General features: G+C 38.6%; 3 protein-coding genes across 6 annotated transcripts in view; 1 reads left to right on the top strand and 2 right to left on the bottom strand.

The window, feature by feature from the left end:
* Positions 1-1,544, bottom strand: part of LOC124412598 (ubiquitin-like protein 3) — a 32,377-nt gene extending 30,833 nt beyond the window's left edge. The window contains exon 1 of one of the 2 annotated variants that reach the window (XM_046892610.1): positions 1,140-1,544. In XM_046892610.1, the coding sequence (XP_046748566.1) occupies positions 1,140-1,169 (30 nt within the window). In that variant the 5' untranslated portion in view covers positions 1,170-1,544. The remainder of the gene's footprint in view (positions 1-1,139) is intronic. The other variant, XM_046892609.1, reaches the window with a different exon arrangement.
* A 1,433-nt stretch (positions 1,545-2,977) lies between these two features.
* LOC124412364 (tetratricopeptide repeat protein 5-like) lies at positions 2,978-5,918 on the top strand. The gene is made up of 8 exons (XM_046892174.1): positions 2,978-3,259; positions 3,414-3,764; positions 3,835-4,077; positions 4,220-4,273; positions 4,345-4,530; positions 4,678-4,850; positions 4,931-5,075; positions 5,169-5,918. The coding sequence occupies exons 1-8, from the start codon at positions 3,176-3,178 to the stop codon at positions 5,286-5,288; spliced, it is 1,356 nt and encodes a 451-aa protein (XP_046748130.1). The 5' UTR covers positions 2,978-3,175; the 3' UTR covers positions 5,289-5,918.
* Positions 5,919-8,274: 2,356 nt separating this feature from the next.
* On the bottom strand, positions 8,275-24,439 carry LOC124412363 (torso-like protein). 3 transcript variants are annotated; one of them, XM_046892173.1, is made up of 3 exons: positions 24,380-24,439; positions 9,189-9,833; positions 8,275-8,761 (listed from the first exon to the last, which is right to left on the bottom strand). In XM_046892173.1, exons 2-3 carry the CDS (start codon positions 9,813-9,815, stop codon positions 8,363-8,365), a joined length of 1,026 nt encoding a protein of 341 aa, XP_046748129.1. In that variant the 5' UTR covers positions 9,816-9,833; positions 24,380-24,439; the 3' UTR covers positions 8,275-8,362. The 3 variants fall into 3 exon arrangements, with proteins under 3 accessions (XP_046748129.1, XP_046748127.1, XP_046748128.1); XM_046892171.1 differs by lacking the exon at positions 24,380-24,439 and adding an exon at positions 23,999-24,199; XM_046892172.1 differs by lacking the exon at positions 24,380-24,439 and adding an exon at positions 23,011-23,638.
* Between the last annotated feature and the right edge of the window lie 364 nt (positions 24,440-24,803).

Below are 24,803 nucleotides of genomic sequence, written 5' to 3'. Positions count from 1 at the left end.
TTCGTGTAATACCATATAGCAAAATAATAATAATATATACAAAAAAGAAGGAAAAAGAAAAAAAAAATGCCAGAGAAAAAGAAAAAACATATCTACTCGTGGTTTCTCTACCACCTATCACGCAGCGAAAAAATTTCATTATTTTTCTTTTTTTCCTTGTAAGGACCGATTATATCGGTTCACAGCGACGTATCTTAATATTTAATTATAATTCCTCGATAACTTTCACCGAATATATGGATTCATCATTTTTTTTTATTCTTTTTTTTTTTTGTTTCACTAAGCACAGTTTCACGAGTAACCGTTGCTTGTACTACTTATTTACCTTCGAACACATGTACGCGAAAAAACGCGGAAAAAACCTCCCTGAGAAGAAGGTCGTGAATAAAATAGGATATCAAATACATATCTGGAATTCGTTGACGAAAGAATGTTGCGATGTTTTTCTCTTGATCTATATTTTGCGTCGCTCCTTTCCCTAAAGCGATTTCTCTCTTCGATTTAAATGGAAAAGGCCAACTTCCAGCAAAGACCGATTGCTGCGGTTTAAATGAATCAGATTCCTATCGAGTATGATACAACGTTTCGCACGTTGATTTTTGTTTGACAATGAAACAATCATCAACGTATATCGTCCAATTTTTTAATAGATTTTTATTATAATACATCATTTATAAGGGTATAGATCGGCGCTTCGTCGCTAAGTGAGTATGTGTGAACCAATCGCGTGTAGTTGATAATTGTTATGAATTATTTGCGATAATTGCGACAGTATGACGCGGAGCAAATACGGTTTGGTATGATTATTAATCGAAGTTATACCAGCGACGAACCTGGATGTCAAGTTCGCACGACATCTCGTACAGTATTGTATATAAAGGTGATAAAATATTAAGGGAAGCGACAGAAGTGAAGATGACTGGGTGGCTAACTAGGTCGGGGGAAACAAGGAGGCGAGATGGAATCGAAGAAGGGTGCGGTAGACATGTAATACGAACGGGTAGAGGAAAGAAAAAAAAAAAAAAAAAAAAAAAAAGGAAGGCGAGGGAGAGGAAAGAGAGGGAAGAGAGAGAAAGCGGTGGAAAGGAAAGGTGAGGAACGGAAAGAAAGTCGGGTGAAGAAATAAAATTCGGACTCACCTTGTCTGAGGGAATATTTCTCGAACTCATTGTAACCGATGAGAAAATCGAAAATAAAATCCGGAGGCTGCGCGTGATATGAGCCAACACCAATAACTCGATAACACAAAATAACTGAGCGTGTGACAGCAGTTAAAACTAGTGTTGGAAACACTCGATGAAAACACACGCACGCACAACTCCACTACACCATTTCGACCAGATTATAATGATACCCGGATTACACCACCCGCGCAACCCGTTCTCGATTAACGTTACTTACTCATGTCGGGGATTAAGTATTTGAGCAACATTTTGCGAATAACTTTATATACTTCGCCAGATTTTCTCACCACCCCACGCACCACTTCCACTCTACCTGTGTCAGAGCCAAACACATAAAATGGCGATGTCAATTCCCGTACTGCATTCTGGGAAACTTGATCCCTGATCTCTCTCCTCGTTTAGTTTGGCTGACCTCCGCTTGGCGTCGACACTCCTCAGCCACCTTGACGTCACGCCCGCAAACCCACCTCCACCTCCTTCCTTGCCTTCCCCCTCCTTAGTCGACCGGGGAGATTAAGGCATATTGACAAAGACGACGCTATCGCCTAAGGGCCGTGTTCGACTGTCGCGATGGCCCAAGATCACTGGAGTTTACTACATTCGTCGGGCGTGGGTCGACCAATCAACGTTACGTATTTTCATTGCACGCGAGTTTTGCATCTTGTGTGAACTGCAGTGAACACTGTGAACATGTCGATTCTTTTACAAATTCACCGTGTGATCGCTACGGAATGTAGTGAAGCAGAGGTAGACGAGTTTAGACGTGTTCAAGTTTTCAAATCTGAACATTTTTGTCAGTAGTTTATTTGGCAGAAAGAACTCTCAGTTTTCACAAACAGAATGCATTGTTTATGTATTGTAAAACCTCGCCAAAGTTAATGGAAGTGCCAAAAATGTCGAAAATAGCATTTTTATAAGCGGCTCATTCCCACAACTGAGGGACTCTACGAAGAGTTCAAAAAATATTTCGAGTGAAGTTCATCTCCGGTGACCTATTAGGGTTATCCTTCGATGTCAGGAGCGGAAACTCTTTTGCTTTCAATATATTTGCTGCGTGCTTGCCGCGTTATTACTTTCGTAAATATGATATGATATATTTAAATGTGATATAGGTCTCTAATTTTATATATTAGTATATCTCCTTTTCTTCTAAATGCATGTTTACCAGCTTTTTCAAGACATAAAGTAAACAATATTATAACCCTCTGGCATTAATAACCCTTCAATCATAATAAAACACTCAGTAAATCAGACTTTTTTCATTTTTCAGATGGGAGAGTGTAATGAAATGATTTTCACATTGCTGCAAGCCGCAGTTCATAATTAAGAACAAAACTGCGATGATCAACATCTTGGCATCCTGCAAGCATTCAGCTATGGGTAAGTCTCTTCATTGCTAAGCATTTTTCCAACGATTTGCCATTTGGATTTGTAAATAATGACTCGGTTGATGTTGCAAAGCGGAAGTTGTGTGTGTACTTTAGGTGGCCACAGAAATCTGAGACCCGAATAAAATGAATCTCAAACAATTACTACACATATTTGATGTCAAGGTAAAGATTGCGGCTTTTGCTCATCACCTTCATGCGCTTGCTATACTACAAAATAAGTGTTGTGATTATTTTTTCTCATCCACACCGTCGCAGCCAATATCGTTTTTCAAACCTGACCGCGCATTTTCCGCGTGGACTTGCTGCTTCTCTATTCCAAGGATAAACGACCACAACGCGGAACTCTCGAATATTTGTAGACTCGCCTTCCTCTGAAATTTGTTGTATCCATGGTTAACTTTCACAAATCGATCTCGTTGACAGTTCCATTCTTGTTGTACCAGTTTTGATGTCGATTCATAACCTCGAATTGATATTATTTGGTAGATTTTAAGCAGCAGGAAGTAATCTGAAACCAGTTCAATGTTTGGTGTCCACTATTGAGTATACAGAAAGACATGGGCTGCCTGATTTATACGAATGAATAAATGAAAATAAATAATGTCTGAAATAATCGATGAGAAAGTCGTTGCGGGGGCGAAAAGTCCGGCTGCTGTCAAGGAAGATCCCATCGTCGTTTTGACAGTAAATATCCCATAAATTTTTACGCTTTAATATCCACTCATGTATCCGGGATGCTTTCGTTAACGGAATACGCAATATAGCTCTTGGCACTTATCATCTGTATTCAAACGCGTCAACTACCAATTCTGACAAGTCGTTTTTCCTTCTCCTCCAGGAACGAGTACAATCGCTTTACTTATTCAGAGACCATTATTTCGTTAACAACTCGATCGATCGTGCCATTGAAAAGAGTGGCGATGTTGAAAAAGAGATGAGAAATACTCTGAGTAAGTTTGACGATTATAAAGGTTATGAGATCGACGGGGCACGGGCCAAATATTACTACCTCAAAGGACGATGTCTGAATGTGGTAGATCGCTTTATGCCTCAGGCCGAAGAGTTGTTGAGTAAAGCGGTAAAACTGGAGCCAAAGTTAGTTGAAGCTTGGAACGAGCTTGGCGAGTGCTATTGGAAAAATGATGACATTCAACAAGCTAAAAATTGTTTCGTCGGCGCTCTACCTCATGTGCGTTTCAACTCGACTTAGTATTATAAAAATGGATTATGAAGTTGAAGTATAAACGATTCGTTCACAGGGAAGAAATAAAATATCGCTTCGCAATTTGTCCATGGTTCTAAGACAAGAACCGACCTCCAGTTATGATCAGAGAGTAAACAACGTACAGCTAGGCTTGGAATATGCGAAAGAAGCCGTTAGCTTAGATACTTCGGACGGAACGTCGTGGGCGATTCTTGGGAATGCACACCTCTCTTCCTTCTTTGCAATTAATCAAAATCCAAAAACTTTGCGGCAATGTATGTCTGCTTATTCGCAAGCCGTAAGTGAACTCGTTGTTGTTTGATACCTTTGAGTTGAGATTGTTGAGTTTTCTGATTTCCATTATTTTATGATTGATAGAATTTTGGCTCCTTGACAGGGAATAAAAAAAGATTGTTGGGTGATTTACTTTTTTTCTCCAGGAAAAAGATATTATTGCGAGAAGCAATCCTGATTTATTTTACAACAAAGCAATTGTGAGTATTAGTATACAAATTAAATTGTAAAAAGTTTAGCCGATTATTCAAAACCCTCTCATTTTGATCAGGCTCTGAAGTACGAGGAGGAATATAAACTAGCTTTGGAAGCGTTCGATCAATCAATGCTGTTAGACCCAATTTGGGAAACTCCTCGTATTAAGCAGCAGCAACTTTTGAAGTATCTCAAGGATGTACAAGACTTGACTACTACCAAGGGCCGATTAAAAGTCAAAAAACTTCATCAGCTTGTGCAGGTACAAAGCACTTACATAATTGAAACATTACGTGTTCAATAACAATTCTAAAACAATTAAATCACATCGATCAAGTGTCGTTTATACCAGTGTTTCCGAAAGATCTCTGATATCGCTTCTACTCAACTCTTTGTATTTATTGCTCAGGGTCTGGATACGAAACATTTGGGACCATACAAGGGTGGCTCCTATACCTTAGGAGATAAATCAGTGAAACTAGATTTAGTTTCGATGAAAGATCTGACGCCTGGTGTGAACGTAGAAAAAGTCGTTTATGGAAAAGTTGTCTGCTGGATCCAAGATCCTGACTGCGTACCTTTGTGAGTTACGCGTAACCAGGTTGACTAGCGTAATTGTAAAGAATGTCATTCTTCATAACCAAATGTTGTTTTCCAAATAGTACGTTTTGCTTGATGGATGCTGACAAAAGCTGTTATTCCGTCACCGTATACAATTTGGCAAGAGGACGGGGAGTTACTGTCGCCGATACGGTCGTTATTCCGGAACCCTTTTTGACGCATCATAATTTCTCTTTTCGTGACAACGTTAGTTATCCACTCTACTTATTGAAATATTATCTTTTCCGAATTGATGGCTATAACTAGATAATATGTAACTTTCCTTCTCTGTTCTTGTAGAATTTCGATTTTAAATCAATACGAGTCGAAACACCTATCATATTAGTCGTCAATGGGAAGAAATTGGGCCGTGATCAACAAGCTAGCGCAAAATTATCAACGTTTAAGAAGACGGATTAGGTATGCCATTCAGTTTTTATCAAAGGGAAACGCGCAGATTTCCATTCCACTTTTTGTTTGCGTTGAATAAGCAATCTCCACTTCTAATGCGAATGTCTTTTATCTTTATACATGATATTCAATCACGTCGAGGTTCTTCGTGTTAGAAATGCGTTCATACGTTGAAACATCTATTCATAAATTACCATATTACCACATCGTTTGCAAGTCAGTAACTCGTCACTGTTTCGATGTAAATCCTTGACATGAATTTTGTCCAGATTGTCAACGGGATTTTTTTCTTACCCAAATGCCATGAGCATACCGAATTATTTGCATCTTTGAAATGTATTTGCAATCTCACTTCCATTTTCCTCTAATATATATTATACATCGCTTCATAGGCTCACGTGGAAATGTAGATCATGTTTTTTTACTATTCTCACATTTAGCACGTGGATTTACTGTTACACAATCATTACTGATATTTGGAAACAGTTATTTTTGTGACCGAACTGCCTACAGCATTCTAGTTCAATTACTATCAATTCGGACAATCCGATCGTGCTATTTAAATTGGGTTCTCATTTCTCGACTTCTTTTAAAACATCAAGCCTGTTCCACTATACCCAAGAATAAAATTATTCTTGAGAAAAGTTGAACGGAGTTAGGAACAAAGTAGAAGAAATTTAGTTCGCTCTTGATTGTTTCCAGACCAAAGAAATAAAAATTTCATTCGTATGTAAATTTGATGTACGGTTGTTTGCATCACAGAATGTCTAACATACCGTTGGCTGTAGCCTACTGCCATAATATTATACGATAGATGAAAGTATTGATTTGTTAATAGAAGTGAGATGTTTATTTCAACCGTTATGCTTGGTTACTAATTAATACTCAATTAGTGTATAACATTGTTTTCACTTTTTTTCACCTAGTAACATTACATCATCGTTCTTTTTTATACTCACCGTGTTCCGAACCGAAATATATTCCATCGTGTCACCTATGTATGTACTCATCATTTTAGCTCGTAAACTAAATTGAATGAATCATACTGTAGTAGAGAGAATTTGAGGCGCAAATCAATTGTGCTTTCATATTTATAGCACACATACGTAATACGTTCTGGGACTATCATTGGTAATTTTTGACAATAACGATATTTATGGATACTTGGCATAGACATGACTGATTAATTCTTACGTCGCCGAAAAATAGCAATATTATTGTTAGAAATGTACTGAAAATTTATACCATTGCCTGTTGTAATTTTATTATCAATCAATTTGAAAAGCAAGGAAAGTGTAAATATTTAGTAGAATTCCAAACCAAATAGGAATTATCTCAATTTTTCTGGCTGTCTCGAATTCATAGTGAGAATATTCTATTTGTATGGAGCACCTGAAAATATACGGATAAAAAAAAATATATATATAGCAATTTTGCCTAAACGGATGAAAATGATATTTGGAGAGTCCAAGTTTTTCTATAAAGACAAATTTCAAAACAAATAAAGCTTGCCAGGCACTTAAATAAAATTTCCTGGCTAAACATCATTCAAAAATTGTATACAATCGAGTTTCGTATGTGCCAAATCTTTGGTCCAACGTCTGTTTGAACCTCGGCGTAAACTTTGAAGATTGGTAATTGCGTCAAGTTTCTATTGTTGCTGTTGTAAAATCGTTAGTCTCACAATTGAGCAAAACTCCACACTGAGAAAGAAAATGTTAATAGAAATAAATAGTGACAATGGCAATATCACGATTTAACAAATCTCAACCAGTGAACAGAATAGTAATTGAATGAAGTAGCATCATAATTCAAATAATGCACTGAAGTTCTCGTTAAGTGGTAACAGGCTGGAGACGGTGAGTTTATTGGTGAAACAAGACTAACAAGAGCCACGAAAAAATATATATTCCAATTACTAATTTTCCCCAATGATCAGCATTTGTTCATCGTCAATATTACTATCAAATCGTTTTTTATTGTTTGTATTGACATTGTATCAATATACTCTATTCCGAGATCGAATTTCATTATGAAAAGTCATTTGAAAAAAATCGGAAAAACTTTGTAATAGGACAAGCTGTTACGATTACGGTAGACTGATTCTGATTTTTATTAATATCTGTTACTTTTGTCACGATAAAGAAATTCGCGAATTGAATTTTTCATCGCTATAATATCGATCGGTATCTTGTTCAAATGTTACCGAATAGCACACACCGTAAATCTAGGCTAACAGAGTAGTGAGAATAATACTGGTGACATAGATACATAAAAATGACGAGCAAAAAAAGACGATAATTAAAAAAATAAAAAGAAACGTTTGTATAAAATGTTTTTGTATTAACTATTATATAATAAATACTTATTTATAACAATAACAGTGATTATATTTCGTGTTTCAGTATATGCATATGCATACGTATTCATATACATACATATATACCTCATCGCTTAGGCTGACAAATGCGTGTGTATAAATAATTAATCAGTCTGTTTTTAAATGTGAACGATCTGACGATCGCGAGGAACGTTACGCAGCGGTTATTAACGCAAATAGTCAATTCAAGATCAATTTTGAGCACCTATATACACATATACATACATATATATTCATACGCACACGTTGTTGTTTGTTTTTTCTTCTCGTTTCTTTTTCTCATATTCATATCAATCGTATGTATGTACGTACGTGTAAATCTGACATAGATGGTATGCATATAAGTTATTATACATATATACATATATGCGGATAATTGCGGATCAATCGCGTCGTTAAAACGAATGATTTTCGAAAAACGAGAAAAGAAGAAAGAAAACGATCATTTCTTATGGAAACTGTATAGTACATCGTGTAATATAATATGTGTATAACGAAACATCGCAAAAGGCACTCGATGGTCTTGATGTCGATTTTTGTACATATTCATGTTATACGTATCAATATCGCCAACGTTCGAACGGATCATCTTTTGCGGAGAACCCCCCACTCTAGATCCGTGCAATCGTACATACATTGTTACATCACTGTCTTCCCTTTGTTATATATGTTGTAATTTGATTGATCTAGAAAAGCTCGGTATTCACACGTTCACTTCGCAAAGTTTGAAAAAATTGTCAATTATTTCGCGAAACCACGCGAGTCGGGCCGGATGATTCTTGAAGAGTGGCTCCAGGGTTCGGAGCTGAAGCTGAAGCAGAGCCTCGTTACCGAGGAGCGAATCCAGCTGACGTAGCAGCGGCACGTCACCGTGAAGTTTCAGCAAACTCGCGTAGGTAAATATGTAGTATTGTACTCGCAGTCTGTCCACCGCCCACGCTTCCACCGATCGGTTCCCACTTGCAGATTGTATCGCACCCATGTGCTCCGCGTACCATGGTGAAAAGAAATTGTTCAGCTCGGACGTCGAGAGTTCACCAACGCCACGGGACTTCAGTCTTCCTTTTATACGCAAATACACCTGCGGCGTGTATACGAACACCTGCAATGCACATGACCTTAATTAGAGACAATAGAAACGATAATTTCTCGTAACGTCTGTACCACTCGTGTCTCTGTATGTTTGCGTCTTGTTACACACGTCGTGGAATAATTGCTGAGGAATTTTACGCGTTCAACGTACTTTCATGATCGTTAAGATACACGTGTACTTATACCTTAGACTATAGATTACGTTGGTATGGGTGAAGCGATTTGGCCCAGATCGGCGATAAATGTATGTTAGGAAATCATGAAAGCATGTGACTGATTCGCGAAAAAATTGAGAACAAAAAGCGAAGACCACGAAGGTCGGTCACTGGTTTTACCTTCCTTGTTATTGGTAGGTTGGTACATTATTATTAGGTATTGTGTTTTTAAACTCCAGAAGAAAAGAGAAACGCCATATACATATAATATGCACAACTTGCCTGATAGAGCGAATTTCCCGTCACGTACGACGACACGTAGTGCGATCCAAAGTTTCTCACGAATCTAATGACGCTTCCGTAATCCCCGATCGTAACGTTCTCGACTTCCCGCGCTATCGCCTCGTCGAGTATCAGCGAATCCACGGGTCCGTTTAGCCGCTGGCTTTCCCTGAATCTGGCGACGCGGACGAGGACGTAGCAGTGATCCCCGGTCGCGAATGACGCGTTTATACCAAGGTGTCTGGCGATCGCCGTCCTCGACCAACTCGCGGTGAAGGCTCGCCAGGGTCTGTCGAGTCTCTCGAACGTAAAGTCCCTGAAGTAGGCCTGGAGCAGCTGTCTTATGTTGTCGCAAAACTCCATGTGAAAGTCGCCCTTAAGCACCGCGTTTTTGTCCTGCGGACGCGGCGGCGCCGCAACCGGGTTCAGGAACACGTCCAACGTTGGTTCCCGGAATATCCAACTCTCCGTGTCGTTCCTCGGTACCACCCTCATGCTTATGCTTAGGTAACCGTATCTGCTGAAGACGTTCACAGCTCCTCCAAGGTGCGGCGACTGCGCCGAGACCAGGTGAGTCCTGAACACCACCCACGCCAGTACCGCCACCAATTGTCCTAGTTCTCGCATCCTGGACGCGGAAGGTACCTGAAAGCATATTCCATACATTGTAAAAAAATAGCGGTGTTAAAGTTGAACGACGGTAATCGGTGTGGAAATACATGACAATAGTGTCAAGTTGGCACCAAAATATATTCCATGGAAGTCCACGTCGAATTATTTTTTACTGTGTATCTACGTGTATCGAAATACCCTTAACGACTCGTCTGCAAATGAATTAAGTTGATGCGTTCACCGATATTGTTGTAATAACAGTCAGTCTTCAGACTTTAACAGGAGCACTTTGATCCCAAATATATCTGCTTCTCTCACACATTGTTCTTGACTGTGAGATTGCTTTGAGACGAAACCCATTTGTTCCTTCAGACGCAATTCTTAGACTGCTTGGTATTACAATATGTCGATCGGACTCTGCAATGCTTGCATAGTTTGTGAGAATTCCTTTTATGTGGGTCTAGGTACCGGTCCACTGCTACTGCTCTTGATACCGCATCTGTCTCTGTACTTAACCACATGCTTTACATGCTTTACATGCTTTACATACTTTACATCACGGCCTAGTGTGCAGGTGGCATGGCCTTCGCCCCGCTATGCGCTATTCGCTAGACATGCGTTAAGGTAATAGAATACGAGATTCCCGATCCTGGTCACGGTGCTAAATGCAAACGTGAAACGCGTAAACCGTCATTCATCGCTCAATCCGTGAGCATAAATCGTGGATCGTTAGACGTCTCCAAAACCTTGGGACGATAGGTACAAACAAACGATCAGTGCTACTGTCGAGATACAGGCATACTTGATATGAGTTGAGAGAATCGTCTCGGGATATTTAACAGCGTGGAATCTATTCTACGATTTTTTTTTTTATCGCAGACTGAAAAATTAAAACAATCGTGGAGTCTTTTTGCAAACATTTGCAAACTTTTTGCAGATGTATGATTAAGTTGAGAATAATTGATTGTCAATAAGAGAGACGCCTAGACGTGATGATTGTGGCTGATGCTGTTGTTGCAGACGAGAGGTTGAACGCGTAAGATTAAAGTTAAAGAAAAAATACAATTTACGGAATAGGGCACGAATGGAATCTAGGATTCTGGCACTCCCGCTATTCGGTTGCTTAAGTGACCCGAGGGCGATCCCTGCATTCCTGGACGCACCCCTCACGCGACGTATATCCTCGCTTGACCTTTTCGGGTTCCTCTCATCGTCTGCAGCGGTGCAATCTCATCCTTTGTTTAACATTTTGTGCCTACTCGGCGATGATACCTGGTGCGCAGGTTGCAAGATCGCTGATGAAGAATTGCGCACGTGACATACTAGATAAGTGCACGTCTTCAAAGTGCAAGTCAAATTACACCGCAATCGTGATTTCATGTCGTGTGTATATGTATACAGAGGTATGTATATACATACATACATATAATTCTGCAGTCATTATAGAGAAGAATGTTGGCTTCGAGTCGTGACTCTTGACGCGGTTATCGTCGCCTTATCAAAAACGATAAATATGATTTTCTTATAAAGTCTGGAATTAATATTGCACACTTTTTTGCCACGCGATAGAAAATTATCTGCAATCGTAAAGACAGGGAACTTTTAACTGGCGTGTGAAATTCCTCGCGGAATTGGTTTTCGAATTCGGTCATCATTTATAATGCCGACCGCCACATCACGCCTTGCCAGCTCGCTTTGGGTGAATTAACATGGATTTCAGGTTTCACTTGAGAAGTAGGAAGTGGAGAAATTGCGGTTTTACTTCCTGAATTAAATTGAAATCGTGTACAGGTTCTTTATAAAAGATATATATACAATATATATATATATATACATACACGCGAAATGCTTAATTCTTTCACAAGTGTTTGTGGAATTTTTAGTGTTCGTTATATGTGTTTACACAGCAGTAAGCATAAAATTATATATGTACCCACTCTCGAAATTAACGGAGGGATACACACGTGTCATACATATATATAATTGTGATTGTTATATAAATAAATCAATGAAAAATAAATGTTGGCCTTTTACATTAGTCAGAAAATTTCTCAACAATCTTTTGTTACCAGCTAAATCGAAAACACACTGCCATCGTCGATGAAAAATATACAATAAATAATAAAAATGATAATTTATGCTCAACGATCTACGATAGATATAATCGCGGTGATATTTGCAATCACCAGCACTTTCTCTCACTCTGCGATTCGTCTTTGCGGAGTATTGACAGAATGTTAATAACCGTAGTTTCTCAACGAAAGAAAAATGGAAAATCATTATGTTTTTGGGGAATTGAAACGGAGTGGATAAATATTAGAGATTAGAAATATTATATATTATTATATTATATACGGTGCTCTAAATTTAAGCTGCACGTTCTGCAGCCCCGATACATTATAAACAGATTAAATCGTTTCGCACCGAATCACTACTTTGCATTCCGAGTATGCCACCGTTGTGCAATCGGTGTCACACATAACCGAACACCGATACGTTAAACGCGGTTACGACACCGTTCCAAAAGTGGGATGCTGATTGTACACAATACTTTCACGCCGTGTCGGGCGGCCGATGAAGATGCTGCGGTGACACCGGTTCTCGTTTTGTCCTAGAGAAGAATAGAATCGGGATCCCCTCCCCGATTGAATCGCAAGCAATATTGCAAAGTCGAATTTTCATGCCGTTTAGAAGACTGGCCGAACGGTCTGATTTTTCATTACTTCACTGGAGATTATACGAATTCACCAATTGAATGTATATTAGACTGAATAAAAAAAATCGATTATTTGTTTTTTCAAGATTCAAGTCGAAAATATTTTTCGATATCATTCTGTATAAATTTCAGTTCTTAATATTAATAGTTGCAGGTGCCTCATCGTCAGGTTCTATTTCCCATTTGAATAACATGGGAAATTTTTTTTTTTTTTTTTTTTTTTTTTTTTCAAACTTTGGAATTTTATAACTCGCAGTTTTGCAATCGTATTTTTGCATAGAGTTGAACGCTCTACAAAAAACGGTCTCGTGTCATTTTATGATAAATCTAATCTTTCAAATGTTATTTAAAGTCCTTGAATAACTTTTTACCTTAAATAACTTTTGGATCAGTGTATTTATCAGAAAATAAAAAACTGACCTTTTTTCAAAAGCGTTTAATTATCTTCAAAAATATGTCTGTGAATATTTTGTACGACACATCGTTAGCTCGTTGTAAAAATTAGAAGAAGCAAAAAACATTCTTCCCATGTTATCCTTATGGAAAATAGAAAAATGTGATTCCCAGCTTCTTAATATTAATATCAAGAATTCAAATTTTACAGGCGCATTTTCATACCTAAATAGAACTCTTTAACCTGTTTGATAAACATTTTTTTATTTTTTCGAAACACCCTATTGTACATACATACATATATATGTTTGTACAAAAGTGGTGGGAAAAAGAAACTTATACCAGTTGGTACCTCACGTATTTCTTCCGACGCGGAAAATGTGCAATGATCTAGAGTTTGATAAAAAGATGATTTGACTAAATCCGTTCGTCGATGAAGGAAGCGGTCGGCACGATCGGGAATCCACTTTCGCCTATTGGTTTTTACAAGTGTATCTATTCCCAGCTCTGCAATGCGACGTACGCAACGGCTTCATTCAGTTCGGATTGTAGCCTGCGGGTGCCTTCGTAGGTACACTGCATGCGTGTAACGTAAATGCGTACGTACTACGCAACGTTGAATGTTCGATACTGTACGATATAAACCTGCAACTACTTATAAGCCGATACTCGAATTAGGCTCTGATATTCGCGCGCATTTTGTACAAGTTTACAGATGTTATTTCACCAGCTGTAAATTTGAACAGTGAATGAATTCGAATTCTCTATATTTTTACTTGACATTTTGTTATGGATGAAGAATTTTTAAGCTCGAATACCAACTGAATTCTTTTGGACAACTTCATTACGAGATGAAGTCGTACGTTGAATGTTCATTAAACTGATGAATATGTATAGTCTGAGTATTATGATTTCAAAAAAAAAAAAAAATCGAGACGAATAGTATAACTAAAATTATAAACTAGAGCCTATACGTATCGGTTTCGAATCACTTTCACGAAATGGTTAAAAGTCTAGCTGATTCCCTCAATTTTACTTTGCATGATGATGCATTGTTTTGGTTGTAAAAGTTATTTTTCACAAAATTTGCTTAGAACGTATTTTTTTTTTCTCGATAAATAATTCAACATTGCGCGTATTTTTTTTTTTATCAAAGTCAACGTCGATGCGATCGTGAAGAATTATAAGTTAAAAATATTATCGTAAAAATAAAAAATAAAATAACGTGATGGGTTTTCGAAAAATAGTTTTTTAAATAAAATACTCCGGTGCGGAATGAAACTGAGTATTCTAATTTTTAAGCAACCTGAAATGCAAATTCGGTAACTATACAAGTTATTGCTTACAATTCACACGTCAAATCCTACGAATATGATAATTAAATAAATGCTCAAAATGCAAAAAACGCTGAATAAAATTAAGGAAAAAGTATCGATTCCTCGACTAACCTGCAATTTCCTCAATTAGCTGTGGTTTTGCGATCTGACCATACCGCATGCGTCGTACGTACCTGATGACAATTTGTTGAACGGTTCGTGGAGACGAAGGAGAATATTCTTTTCTAGGATAAATCGCGTGCAGGCGTTAAACAAAAAAACTAAACTCGACGCGTCAGCAACTCAGTTTCGTATTCTAAATGAAACGTGTTAAATAGTTTGTTAATTAACGTCTATGTTCTTCCCTTTTTTCTTATTTCGCATTCGTTGCAAATTCTATAACTATTTGTCGATTCGTTAAACTCTTCCCTGTAGATTCTCAACGACGATCGATCCCGTGACAGTTGCGTTAGTCGATTATTTCCTTAGCGTTCACTTTTTATAATGCGCAACGACCTCTAAACCGATTATCGATAGGTAAGTAAAGTGTGTTTTAACACTTGTGCCGGTGGTGACGGTGCTGCCATTTCGGTACTTATTAAACAAACTGAAACATGAGTCAACTTTGACTAATGAGGAAATATAAATTCGGTCACGTTGTGATTATTTTCTGGGAATTCGTGCTTTTCGGAGTAATTAATTTCGAGAAAAGTTCCAACACGATCAAAAGCTTCAGCTTTGCCGAAATGATTTCAGTTCTTGAAATTAACAATTATATCAAACTATAACTAAGTGACATAAGCTATGCAAACCAATAATAATAATGACTATGATAATGATAATAATAATAATTCGCTGAATTTTATTACAAAGAATTACGAAGAGTCGGAATCATGAACTTTAGTTCCATAAAATAAATAATCACAACTTATCACCCTACGCCACGTAATCATGGCAGCAAGACAAACGTACGTACAGAGGGACGTAGAACTAGTTTTAAAAATAATTTTACCCCAAGCCAATAAACATCCGTGTTTCTTCAGGGCTAAAACCTCGAGGGGAAAAATACTCCCCAAAAAATAACACCATGCCAGCGTTTTTCTTGCCGGTGATTAACAGTAAGTAGATTTAAAACTTGTGTGCAATAAGTGTGAGAGAGAGGTGGTATACATATTTGTAATATTAAATATATCATCGTTCTGGACTTAATGATAATAATAATAAATAATATTAACTACAATCGAGATAAGTTAATACAGGAAAAATGAAATGCTCAGCGTTTTATGTGTTGAATGACGTTCCGCCGCTTAATACCGTAATAATGATACGTGAAATTGTCTCACCTAACATTCCTGTTACACGGTACAAACGCATGTGTGTAGATACACGAATATCCTAGTGGTACTAGTAAGTGTAACCCTCGTAAGGCGCATAGTGCTCCATTATCGGTCTATGAACTGTTGTGACAGTGTCATGCAGTAGCAAAGGTCGCAGCCTCCATTGCGATTCAGAGCTTTTATAATAATCGGAACGATTGGGCACGTGGTGTGCAGTGTAATATAATGTGTAACACGTACGTTGCTTAGATTTATCACCCACGCCGTAGATTCAAAACCCGCTTTTCATATTACCTATCATTATGTATTTATATTATGCCTATTTCAATTCCCCGTCAGATTGTCGTCGGGATAATCGGCCGTCAAGAAGCTCAGCACAGTGCCAGTGACCGATTGAAAAGGGACGTTTAACTCGGCTGATCCATTATGGAGTCGATAACAAATTCCGTTGTTTCCTTGTTTTTATTTTTACTGTTTTCTCCGTTTTTTTAACCGTTCAAATTCCCCCAATCAGCTTCTTTGCCCTCATAAATGGGGTTCTTTTTTTATCCCCCGTTGAAGTGGGCTAAATTTATACACCCGGGAAATGTCAGTCAGCTTTCGAGAACCGGAAGACCGTGGAACAACTGCTGGAAGACGTATGACAGACACTGATGTTCCACACTTTAATGGAAACGAATCGAGATATCAGCGGTTTCGGAAAAGTAAACTGAATTCGATCATCTCAGCTGCAGAAGCTCCGCGCAGTCTTCGTATAACGATATTCATTTTAGAATCATTGCTACACTTTTTTTCTCCCTCCTTCTCCTCCCATCCCACCACGGAGATAATTTCAGAACTTATCATTCCACGACACCATTCCATCATTAGTCAATAAGGTCAAGGCTTTTAGCAAGAATCTTTGTGATTTATTTGTTCAAAATAAGTTTATTATAACGTGTTTACGGTTAATACGTTATATCGGTTTGCAAGAAATCATAATCACGGATATTCGGTGAAAAATTGTGATTTTAGAATTGTATAATGTAATTGGGAATTTTGAGAGAAAATAATATTTTTATCGTTACACTTTTCATCCGTATTATTATCTGTATACCAAAGTTTCAAGTTACTTGCCCGGATTACAAACGCAGGATAAGGATCGTCGACGTTCGCTAAAATGCGGATAATACGTGACCGCAAATCTCTCGCTGAATATACGAGGATGATATCGTTCGAATTTAAACACTCGGCTTAAGCGTGCTCGCACATGCGCACGTTATGTACATACATACATATCAGAAACGCAAATTCGTTACGTATAATATTAACGAAATTACTGCCTGTGACGTCTTTTGCTCACGAATTTACGTACAATTTGTATACACAAGTGTTATAGTCACGCGTACGTTAGCTTTTACCGCCGTCTCGACTCTCGTGTACATTATACACGTCTCTATTATAGATATATACATACACATCACCCTGCGGAACAAGTTTATTTAGCTCTGACTTCGTTTTTACAAACAGGATGTGGCCGCTGGATTTCGTCCACGTATGGCGAGGATCACGACTTCGAGTTTCCGAGGGTAAAGGTCGGACGAAATTCTAGTCCAAACTGCCATCGCTCTCAGATTTCAACTTCCGTATACATATTTCTTCGCGTCGTGACGCAAACTTCCGCCATGTGTCGCCAATTTGTAAGTGCCTTGTGCAAAATTAATCCGTCGATCGAAAGAATCAGGCACGATTGTTTGAACCGCGCCGACCAATAATGACGAGTAATGACCCCAACGATTGATCGTCCAGTTCAAAGAAAGTTTCGGTCGGCTCTGCAGTCCCGCCGTACCGGAATCACCACTTCATTGCATTTCCGTTTTAGTACCGATCACGTTCCCCCTGCGTACAAAACAAAACGCTTCGAATCTTCTCCCCCATATAATTACGCCGTGCGTATGTGCCGTCGAGCAAAGGTCACTGACTCAAAGATTGCCGGTTAGTTTAAATCTAACAGAGGATAGTAACACGTCGTGATAAGAATTGCTCGGCTTTTCAACACCGCATATATACGCAGAGCTGACGACTCATTATCTCCAACTTTTTTGAAGTGACAGCTAGCTGCTGAAGAACAAATTTAAACTTGAAGGTATACTTACGTACATGGAAAATCTATAGGAAATTAAAAGGACGCGATAAATGATCTCTGATCTTGAACTCTTTCTTATACTTGTTTCGTTTTTAAGCGTTTCTCACAAGTTATGGTACGATATGGTATTCTTTTTGCGACTGCATGGTGTTATTTATTTATCTGCACGCCTCGCGTGGGATACACGGCTGCAGTATATTTTCGTATGCGAAAATATTTAGACAGCTTTTGTCGCGATAAGTGATCTGACGGTAAGATTATTTTGTACTCTTTCGCGTGGTAAGGTCGTACAATGCAGGGAAATTACGTGAGTAAACCGTAATAACAACGCGCGGTTAAGGCTGCGGACAATTTTTTCCTCTGTGTATGGGGTAGTCCAAATTATTTCCTACTTCTACTCCACTAAATATACATTTTTAAATTATTTAGATTTTTTCCGCCTGTCGTTTAGGAGTAGGTACTTCAGATCTCAATTTCCGTAACTCGAAAACTGGGAAAAAGTTTGGGAAAAAGTTGCGAAGAGGGAAAAGTTGTGTTTCTTTCTGAATTAATTGAAAATAATTTTTTCAACATTTTCTGGAAATCGTAAGTCACAGTTTTCAACGAACAACGCACAAATATCGACTTTCTCCAAAAACTGCGTTCTAGTAAAATTTGAAACTTCTTCTGAATTGTCTATGACTAAAAAGAAAACTTTTTTGTACATGTGTTTACAGCTTAATTTTCTCCCATCAATTTTTTGTCCGATAACACGACGCACATTGATGTATACACAAAAAGCAGCGTAGTTTTCGAACGACAGCTGGGCCCATTTTGCCTCACATGTAAAAAAGTTTTCTTTTTCACTCAAAGAAAATTCCAGAAAAGAGTTTCAAATTTTTCACGAACGAAGTTCGATTTTTTCACGTTGTTCGTCGAAAACTGTGACTTGCGTTTGCCAGAAAATTCTGAAACAATTATATTTTCGACCAATTCAGAAATAAATGCTAAACGACAGATAGAAAAAAACTGAAAAATTTGAAAAACTATATTTAGTGTTATATATTTATATTATGTCTGGCAATGTCGGAGTCTAACCGTTTATCGTCTGTCGTTGCCGGTCCGCTGAAGTGCGTTAGATGTCGTGAAAAATGATCACGATCAAGGAAGAACTCGTCCGGTAACATTTCCTCGATTTCGTCTCACCGCTTCGTCTCTCTCTATACATTAACCATCATAGATCTGGTACTAAACTGCCGTGTGGATTCCTCGTCGAGTCGTATGTAGTACATGAAATTGCGCTTCAGTGTATTGTAAGCTGGCAGAAAGTATCAAGTATATTAAACGAATAAAAAAATATCAAATCAACGATGGATATGACGGCGTAATAAATGCGGCCCGCCTGAAAATAACACTAGCTATAGACGAAATACGGGAGGCGATATATAAGCGAACTGTGAAAGGTGGTACCTACACGTACAATCCATTTGTGCGTTTGTTAGGTAAGCATCAAGTGCACACCGTGTAACTTCTTACTCTGCGTCTCTAATGACGCCCTGAACGGTTTCAGATGTGATTTTCTCTTATGCACATTACGCCTGCAACGGTATAATATAATAATAATGTATAGAATATGTAAGAAAATCGCCCGCCGAACTTGGATATTTTGCCTTTCTTCGCTGGTTGGGTAATCACTCAACTATCGTTATGACCGATATATATATATATATATATATATATATATATATATATATATATATATGCAGATGGTACACGTGATACGATACGATTAATTTACTAGAAATATGTAATAACAAGGTACCGTTTCAGTTGTTTTCAACTTAGTATTATTATCTTTGTATTCAGTAGAGAAGAGGGGAAGTCATCGAGAATATAGGGTGGTGGTCAAAACTTGGTGGAGGATCAATATTTGGAATAACCGATATATCGAGACTTCAAACATGCGAAAATAAAATAACGACAGACGAATTGTTTGAAATCTTGATTTTTTAAAGTTTCACTGATTAGTTGTTTTAATTTTGCATGTTTGAAATTTTGATATATCGGTCATTCCAAATATTGATCCTCCACCAAGTTTTGACCTCCATCCAGAATATCACCATTCCGAACGTCTAAAGTTCAGAGCTTTTACTAAGCATCTAATTAGTTTTGAGACCTGGAGAATAATTTCTGATCATTTCCAGACGAATGTTCGATTGTCAGTATATGTAAGAAATTTTTCAATCAACTGATTTTCATTATGCTGATCTCGATTGACGCGCTTCTTCATGAACTTAGAATTGACTAGATTTTCGTCGAGATAAATTAATTAGTTATTCCCGTGTAAAATAATTAAACAATTGATGAACCGATTCAGAACTTGAGGCTTTATTTTCGCTTCATTCATCTTACAAGAATAAGTCAGATGTTGAGCAATATCGGCCGAACCTGCATCGCTAAATCTTTTTCGAAAATTCTAAAAACGTTGTATTCTAAAATTCTTGTTTTCGCAAAGACGAAAAAACGAGATTAGCGGGAAGTCTTATAATGTCCACTTTGTTTTTAGGCCAGTCGATTTTCCCATGCTTGCCTTATTTTGAACAGGAAGATCGCCTTATTCCTCACGACGAAGATTCTATCATCCATTTTAAACGTGCCTTCAGCCGCATGCTGCGATTACGTACCGCCTACTAAGACCTGGTTTACGAAGTACCGCTGCGCCAATTTTTAGGCCTGCTAATTACCGTTGTCGGAAAATCAGACTAATCGGGGGAAACTAGCCTTCGCGTCACGAGCATCACGATGCCGCCGTGGTGATTCGTTTACAATACTGCAATCGACAAAACACTGAATTGCACAAGTAGAATAGTGCGAGTATACAAAACATAGATTTGAATTGTAATTGAATTCGGGATCTCAAAGTACTCGAACTCACTCATAGTTGACTATGTGTAGTCAAAATTAGTCAGCTCTTGAGTGCCCACCATAATATCTATCTACAGCCTTCGTAGGACGTCGTTTAGGTGATAAAACGATAAATTGTTATTCGCGGAAGCGATGCAGAAGAGTTTTCAAGCCCCACTTTATACGTTACACAGCTATCGCGGGAGGCTAAAGAAAATGTGTTTTGAACCGTGAGGCATTGAACCTGAAGTGCTGACGGCGCACAATCCATAGGAGTACCTATCCTACACTGCAGTACCTACAAGTAGCCATGCAGGCGGTTAAAATCCAGGCTAACTTTAAAGCCGTCTCTCATCGAGACTCGGGGAATTCCATTGTGTCTTCCTGCTCGCTGGTGCTGCTGCTGCTGCTGCTGCTTCTGTGCTGTGCGTTTTGCTCCTGTTGCAGCGGTGCACGAGGACCAAACACGTGTATCGATTGCCGTAACCGGTGTGCTGCTCTACGCACATCACGTACATCCTACACGTTACGTCGGTGCAGGTAAATTAGTCAAAGAGCCGTTTTCTTTCCGTATCGTATCCGTCAGCTAAGCGTTTGTAAGGATAGACGCATCGAATTTACACTTCGCTCCATGCGTACGTTATTACCTCTTTTCATTCATTCTTCACGTTGCCCCTTAAGCTACAATTTGGGTAGGTAGAACAACGAGAAGAGAAGGGAATAAACCGTCACATATAGAACTCAAATTCAAAATTTACCTTGTGGTAAGCTTATTGGTCAAACGAATGTTTCCGTGAGCAATGGTTAACGGTAAATTTGAATCTGATCGAAGTCGAAGAACGCGAGGCGCGACCAAATCTTCGCCTTCGATTACATCGGTGCTTCGTTTATATACAGACCGACGAGTAGGTATGTCTGAACCCATATACGCCTGTACATCAAGTCTTGCAGTATATGCAGGGCGAAAGTTTTACTACGTACGCGCGTGACCGTTGTGTAAATTAGAATTTTTACCGTCGAAAATATCTAATTGTAAGTACCTACTGTTCGATAAATACGCTGCAGGTACTTAAGGCCACCTGTTGCTACACAGTACAGGTAGTTAACGTGCCACGCTCGTTAATCTTTGCCTTAATTCTTGCTGTATACCGATCGTTAATAGTTTTGAAAGTGAACGTCATTTGCCGCAATATTCGGATATTCAAATTTCAATCCATGTATTATCATTATGTCTTTCTTCTATGTATCATCTTTTCAACTTCATTTATTCGTTTCGCATCGAATATACGCGTTTCCCTTGAGTCGTTGGAATTGTGAAACGACGGTACTGTGTTCACGACACACGTGTAATTGGACTCGAGACATGTACCTTCGTGCATTGAAAAATACGACATAATATAATGTTAAATATTGGAAGAAAAAGATTATACACTCCGATCATCTGTTCACGCGTTTGAATATCGCTATTCAACCTGTCTGTCCTTCGCACTCGTTTAGAATAGGTACATTACACTTCTGTTCGCGGTGAGATTTGCCAACGAGATAAGAGGTATCTTGTTCGTTGGTGTTAGAGTCGCGAAAGCACCGACATCTCGTGAGATATCCTGCAGGGACTTGCATAATTCGCCAAGGTTTCTCTGGCACACTGCATGGACGGCAGGTGATACCGTCGTCCGCAGGACTGGCAACGACTATCCATTTGCAGGTCGCGGAGGCTCCTCTGCAGGCTTAGGAATAACGCAATGAGCTCAAGGCTGCGGAGTAGTGCGCAACCCAACTTTCAGCCGGCCGTAGTTCATCTCTTGGGTAGTTTGGCACTCTGATCCCTGCTAATTTGGTTATTTATCCTCTTCGTACGTTCAGATCGCGGATCCATAATTATTCTCGACGTTTGTTGTTTCTCATCTGATAGCCTCCGGTGCGAATTACAAAGTTGTAACTTACGATTGTATATATAAAATTGAAAAGATAAAATAGAATTATTATTCGCGACAGTTTTTACTGTTGATATTAATAATATTCAATATTATTGGCACGTTGTTTTGTCGCTGTCAGTTTCGATACTTTGAACGACTCTTTTCGTCGAAACGAAAAAACGTATAATGATTACGAATTGTAGGAAAAATCTTGCAACTTTATTCCCTACTTGGGTATAATGGGACAGTAATTTACTATAGCTTGTGCTTCTTTTGAATGATTCGAGAAATGTGGCCTGCAACGTTATTCGAGCCAATGTTACGACCGTATATTACACTTCACGCAGCACGACTGCCCTTTTCCTAGTTTGATTACACTATCGCGGTTTCATTCCGTCAACCGTCACAAACGTCTTGACACATTTATAATTCTATAGTTCTAGTTAGTTATCCATTTGCTTTGGTTCACAGAATCAAATCTAAATTATAGAACTTCTTTAGGGCGAAAAGATTTTTATTTCTACCGCAGACGTTTACTCATACCGATAAACTATCCTAATGTATTTTGAATGGGCATTTATTATCTTACTGACCCAGAATTTACATATTTCTTGTCTACAAGATAATAACGCTGTATAATATGCGTGTTGATCATGCGAAATATGAATTCTCTGACGCCTTGATGATAATGCGAAAGGAAGAGAGAAAGAGAGAGAGATAGAGAGAGAATATCACGCGTGAGATTGAATTTGCCGTTAGTCAACCGGTGTACCGACACAAACTTTTGTTTCTCTGTGCAATCTGCACTACTGTTTCCTTTCACAAAATATCAGTCTGGCTGCTGTAGCGGTTATCGTCGTACATGAGGTATATATGCATATTAAAACGCGTTACAAAATACGATACGGCATAGTTTAATTTATAAGATATATATGTATATCATAGAAATGTTCCCTCGCAGCTGATCGATCAGATCATATGGGACGAATTATAATATTGCGCGATCAGTCGCTCATTTAAAGTTTTTCAAATTGCGAAAAAATATCTCGCGGTTTCACTGTGAACTGATGTAATCTTTTGGATGGCGAAAATTTCGACTTTCCAATATTCGTTATTCGTACAATTTAATTGATTTGGTATTAGCGGTATTATACCCTTTCGCGTATATTCCAATTATCGAATTTTGTCGCTAATAAGATCGAGTTCTGTTTTCTCATAAGCTAATATTACGATCACACGGTATTACGTCGATTTACCTCTTACATATATACATATACATGCATATTACGTAAATTCAGAGATCGAGTTACTGGCGCGAGTTGTGAAAGAAAATCCATCTGTTCGTGCACATGGTGGTATACCTGCATCGTCGCCACGAGGGTATACAATCCATACCGTCGCTTCGTTCCAGGTTCGAAAAATATTGTTAAATACAAGTAATCCACCGCCGGCGAAATGACATAACGTTAATAGCGATGAGCTTATTTATTTATTCTGTTTTTGTTTCATTACCGAAAAATAAACTCGACGTACGCTATCCTCTTGCCATGATGATTTCAAATTCCCAATTGTGTTGTTGGTTACTTTTCCTTCTCTTCGGTGTCACACGATTACCTCACTCATAATTATTTTGTTCACTGTATTAAATTGATTAATCACGATCGGTAATCGTAAGAATGAATAAAATGAAAGTAAAATTTTCAATTTAAATAAATCTTAGTCGAAGCAAGGGCGAGAGAAAGAGAGAAAGAAAGAGAGAGAGCGAGAGTGAGACTAGAGACTTGCAATCAAACATACATCAGCGACTGACACTGCACGTGAGGTGACTAATGGCAATAGTAGATATATAACCATCCAGTGTGGTGTATCCGCGGGTTCGCGACTTCGACTTACCGAGCAGGCGAGACCGGCTACGACTGCATAGCACGAGCGACTCGAAACTACAAGAAGTCTCCCGCGCCACTCGCCATTGACGTGAATGTGCTGTGTCTCTACGCTTGTGTAAGTACCTATACGCTGTATGTAATCGACGAGAGGACCTCGATCCGTACACGTCGCGATCGTTTGTGTTGCTCGGCACACGCATACGTGCGAGTGAGCTCACAGTCGAATCGTTTTCCGTAGGTGAGTAGTAGTGGTGGTGGGGGTGGGTGGGTGGGTGGGTGGGTGTCTGTCTGTCGGCTTTTCGAACGCGTGGGAGTTCTTTTTTCGAACTTGAGATAAGAATTGTTGTTGCATGCCGGCTACATCCCGTCGTACCTTCGTGTATAACGTTGCTCACACATGGCTCATGCCGACTTTAGGTGTTTAGGTTTTA

The sequence above is a fragment of the Diprion similis genome, chromosome 11 (genome assembly GCF_021155765.1).
Source record: "Diprion similis isolate iyDipSimi1 chromosome 11, iyDipSimi1.1, whole genome shotgun sequence".
Taxonomy (NCBI): Eukaryota; Metazoa; Arthropoda; class Insecta; order Hymenoptera; family Diprionidae; genus Diprion; species Diprion similis.
The sequence above is the reverse complement of the archived record's forward strand: the minus strand, read 5'-3'. Positions and strand labels throughout refer to the sequence as shown.

Bases quoted from the DNA above. Each gene is read 5' to 3' on its own strand.
- LOC124412363 (XM_046892173.1), bottom strand. From the start codon at position 9,815: ATGCGAGAACTAGGACAATTGGTGGCGGTACTGGCGTGGGTGGTGTTC. The intron at 8,762-9,188 runs GCAAGTTGTGCA...TGTGCATTGCAG, and splicing joins CGGGAAATTCGCTCTATCAG to GTGTTCGTATACACGCCGCA.
- LOC124412364 (XM_046892174.1), top strand. From the start codon at position 3,176: ATGTCTGAAATAATCGATGAGAAAGTCGTTGCGGGGGCGAAAAGTCCG. The intron at 4,851-4,930 runs GTGAGTTACGCG...TTTTCCAAATAG, and splicing joins GATCCTGACTGCGTACCTTT to TACGTTTTGCTTGATGGATG. The intron at 5,076-5,168 runs GTTAGTTATCCA...CTGTTCTTGTAG, and splicing joins ATTTCTCTTTTCGTGACAAC to AATTTCGATTTTAAATCAAT.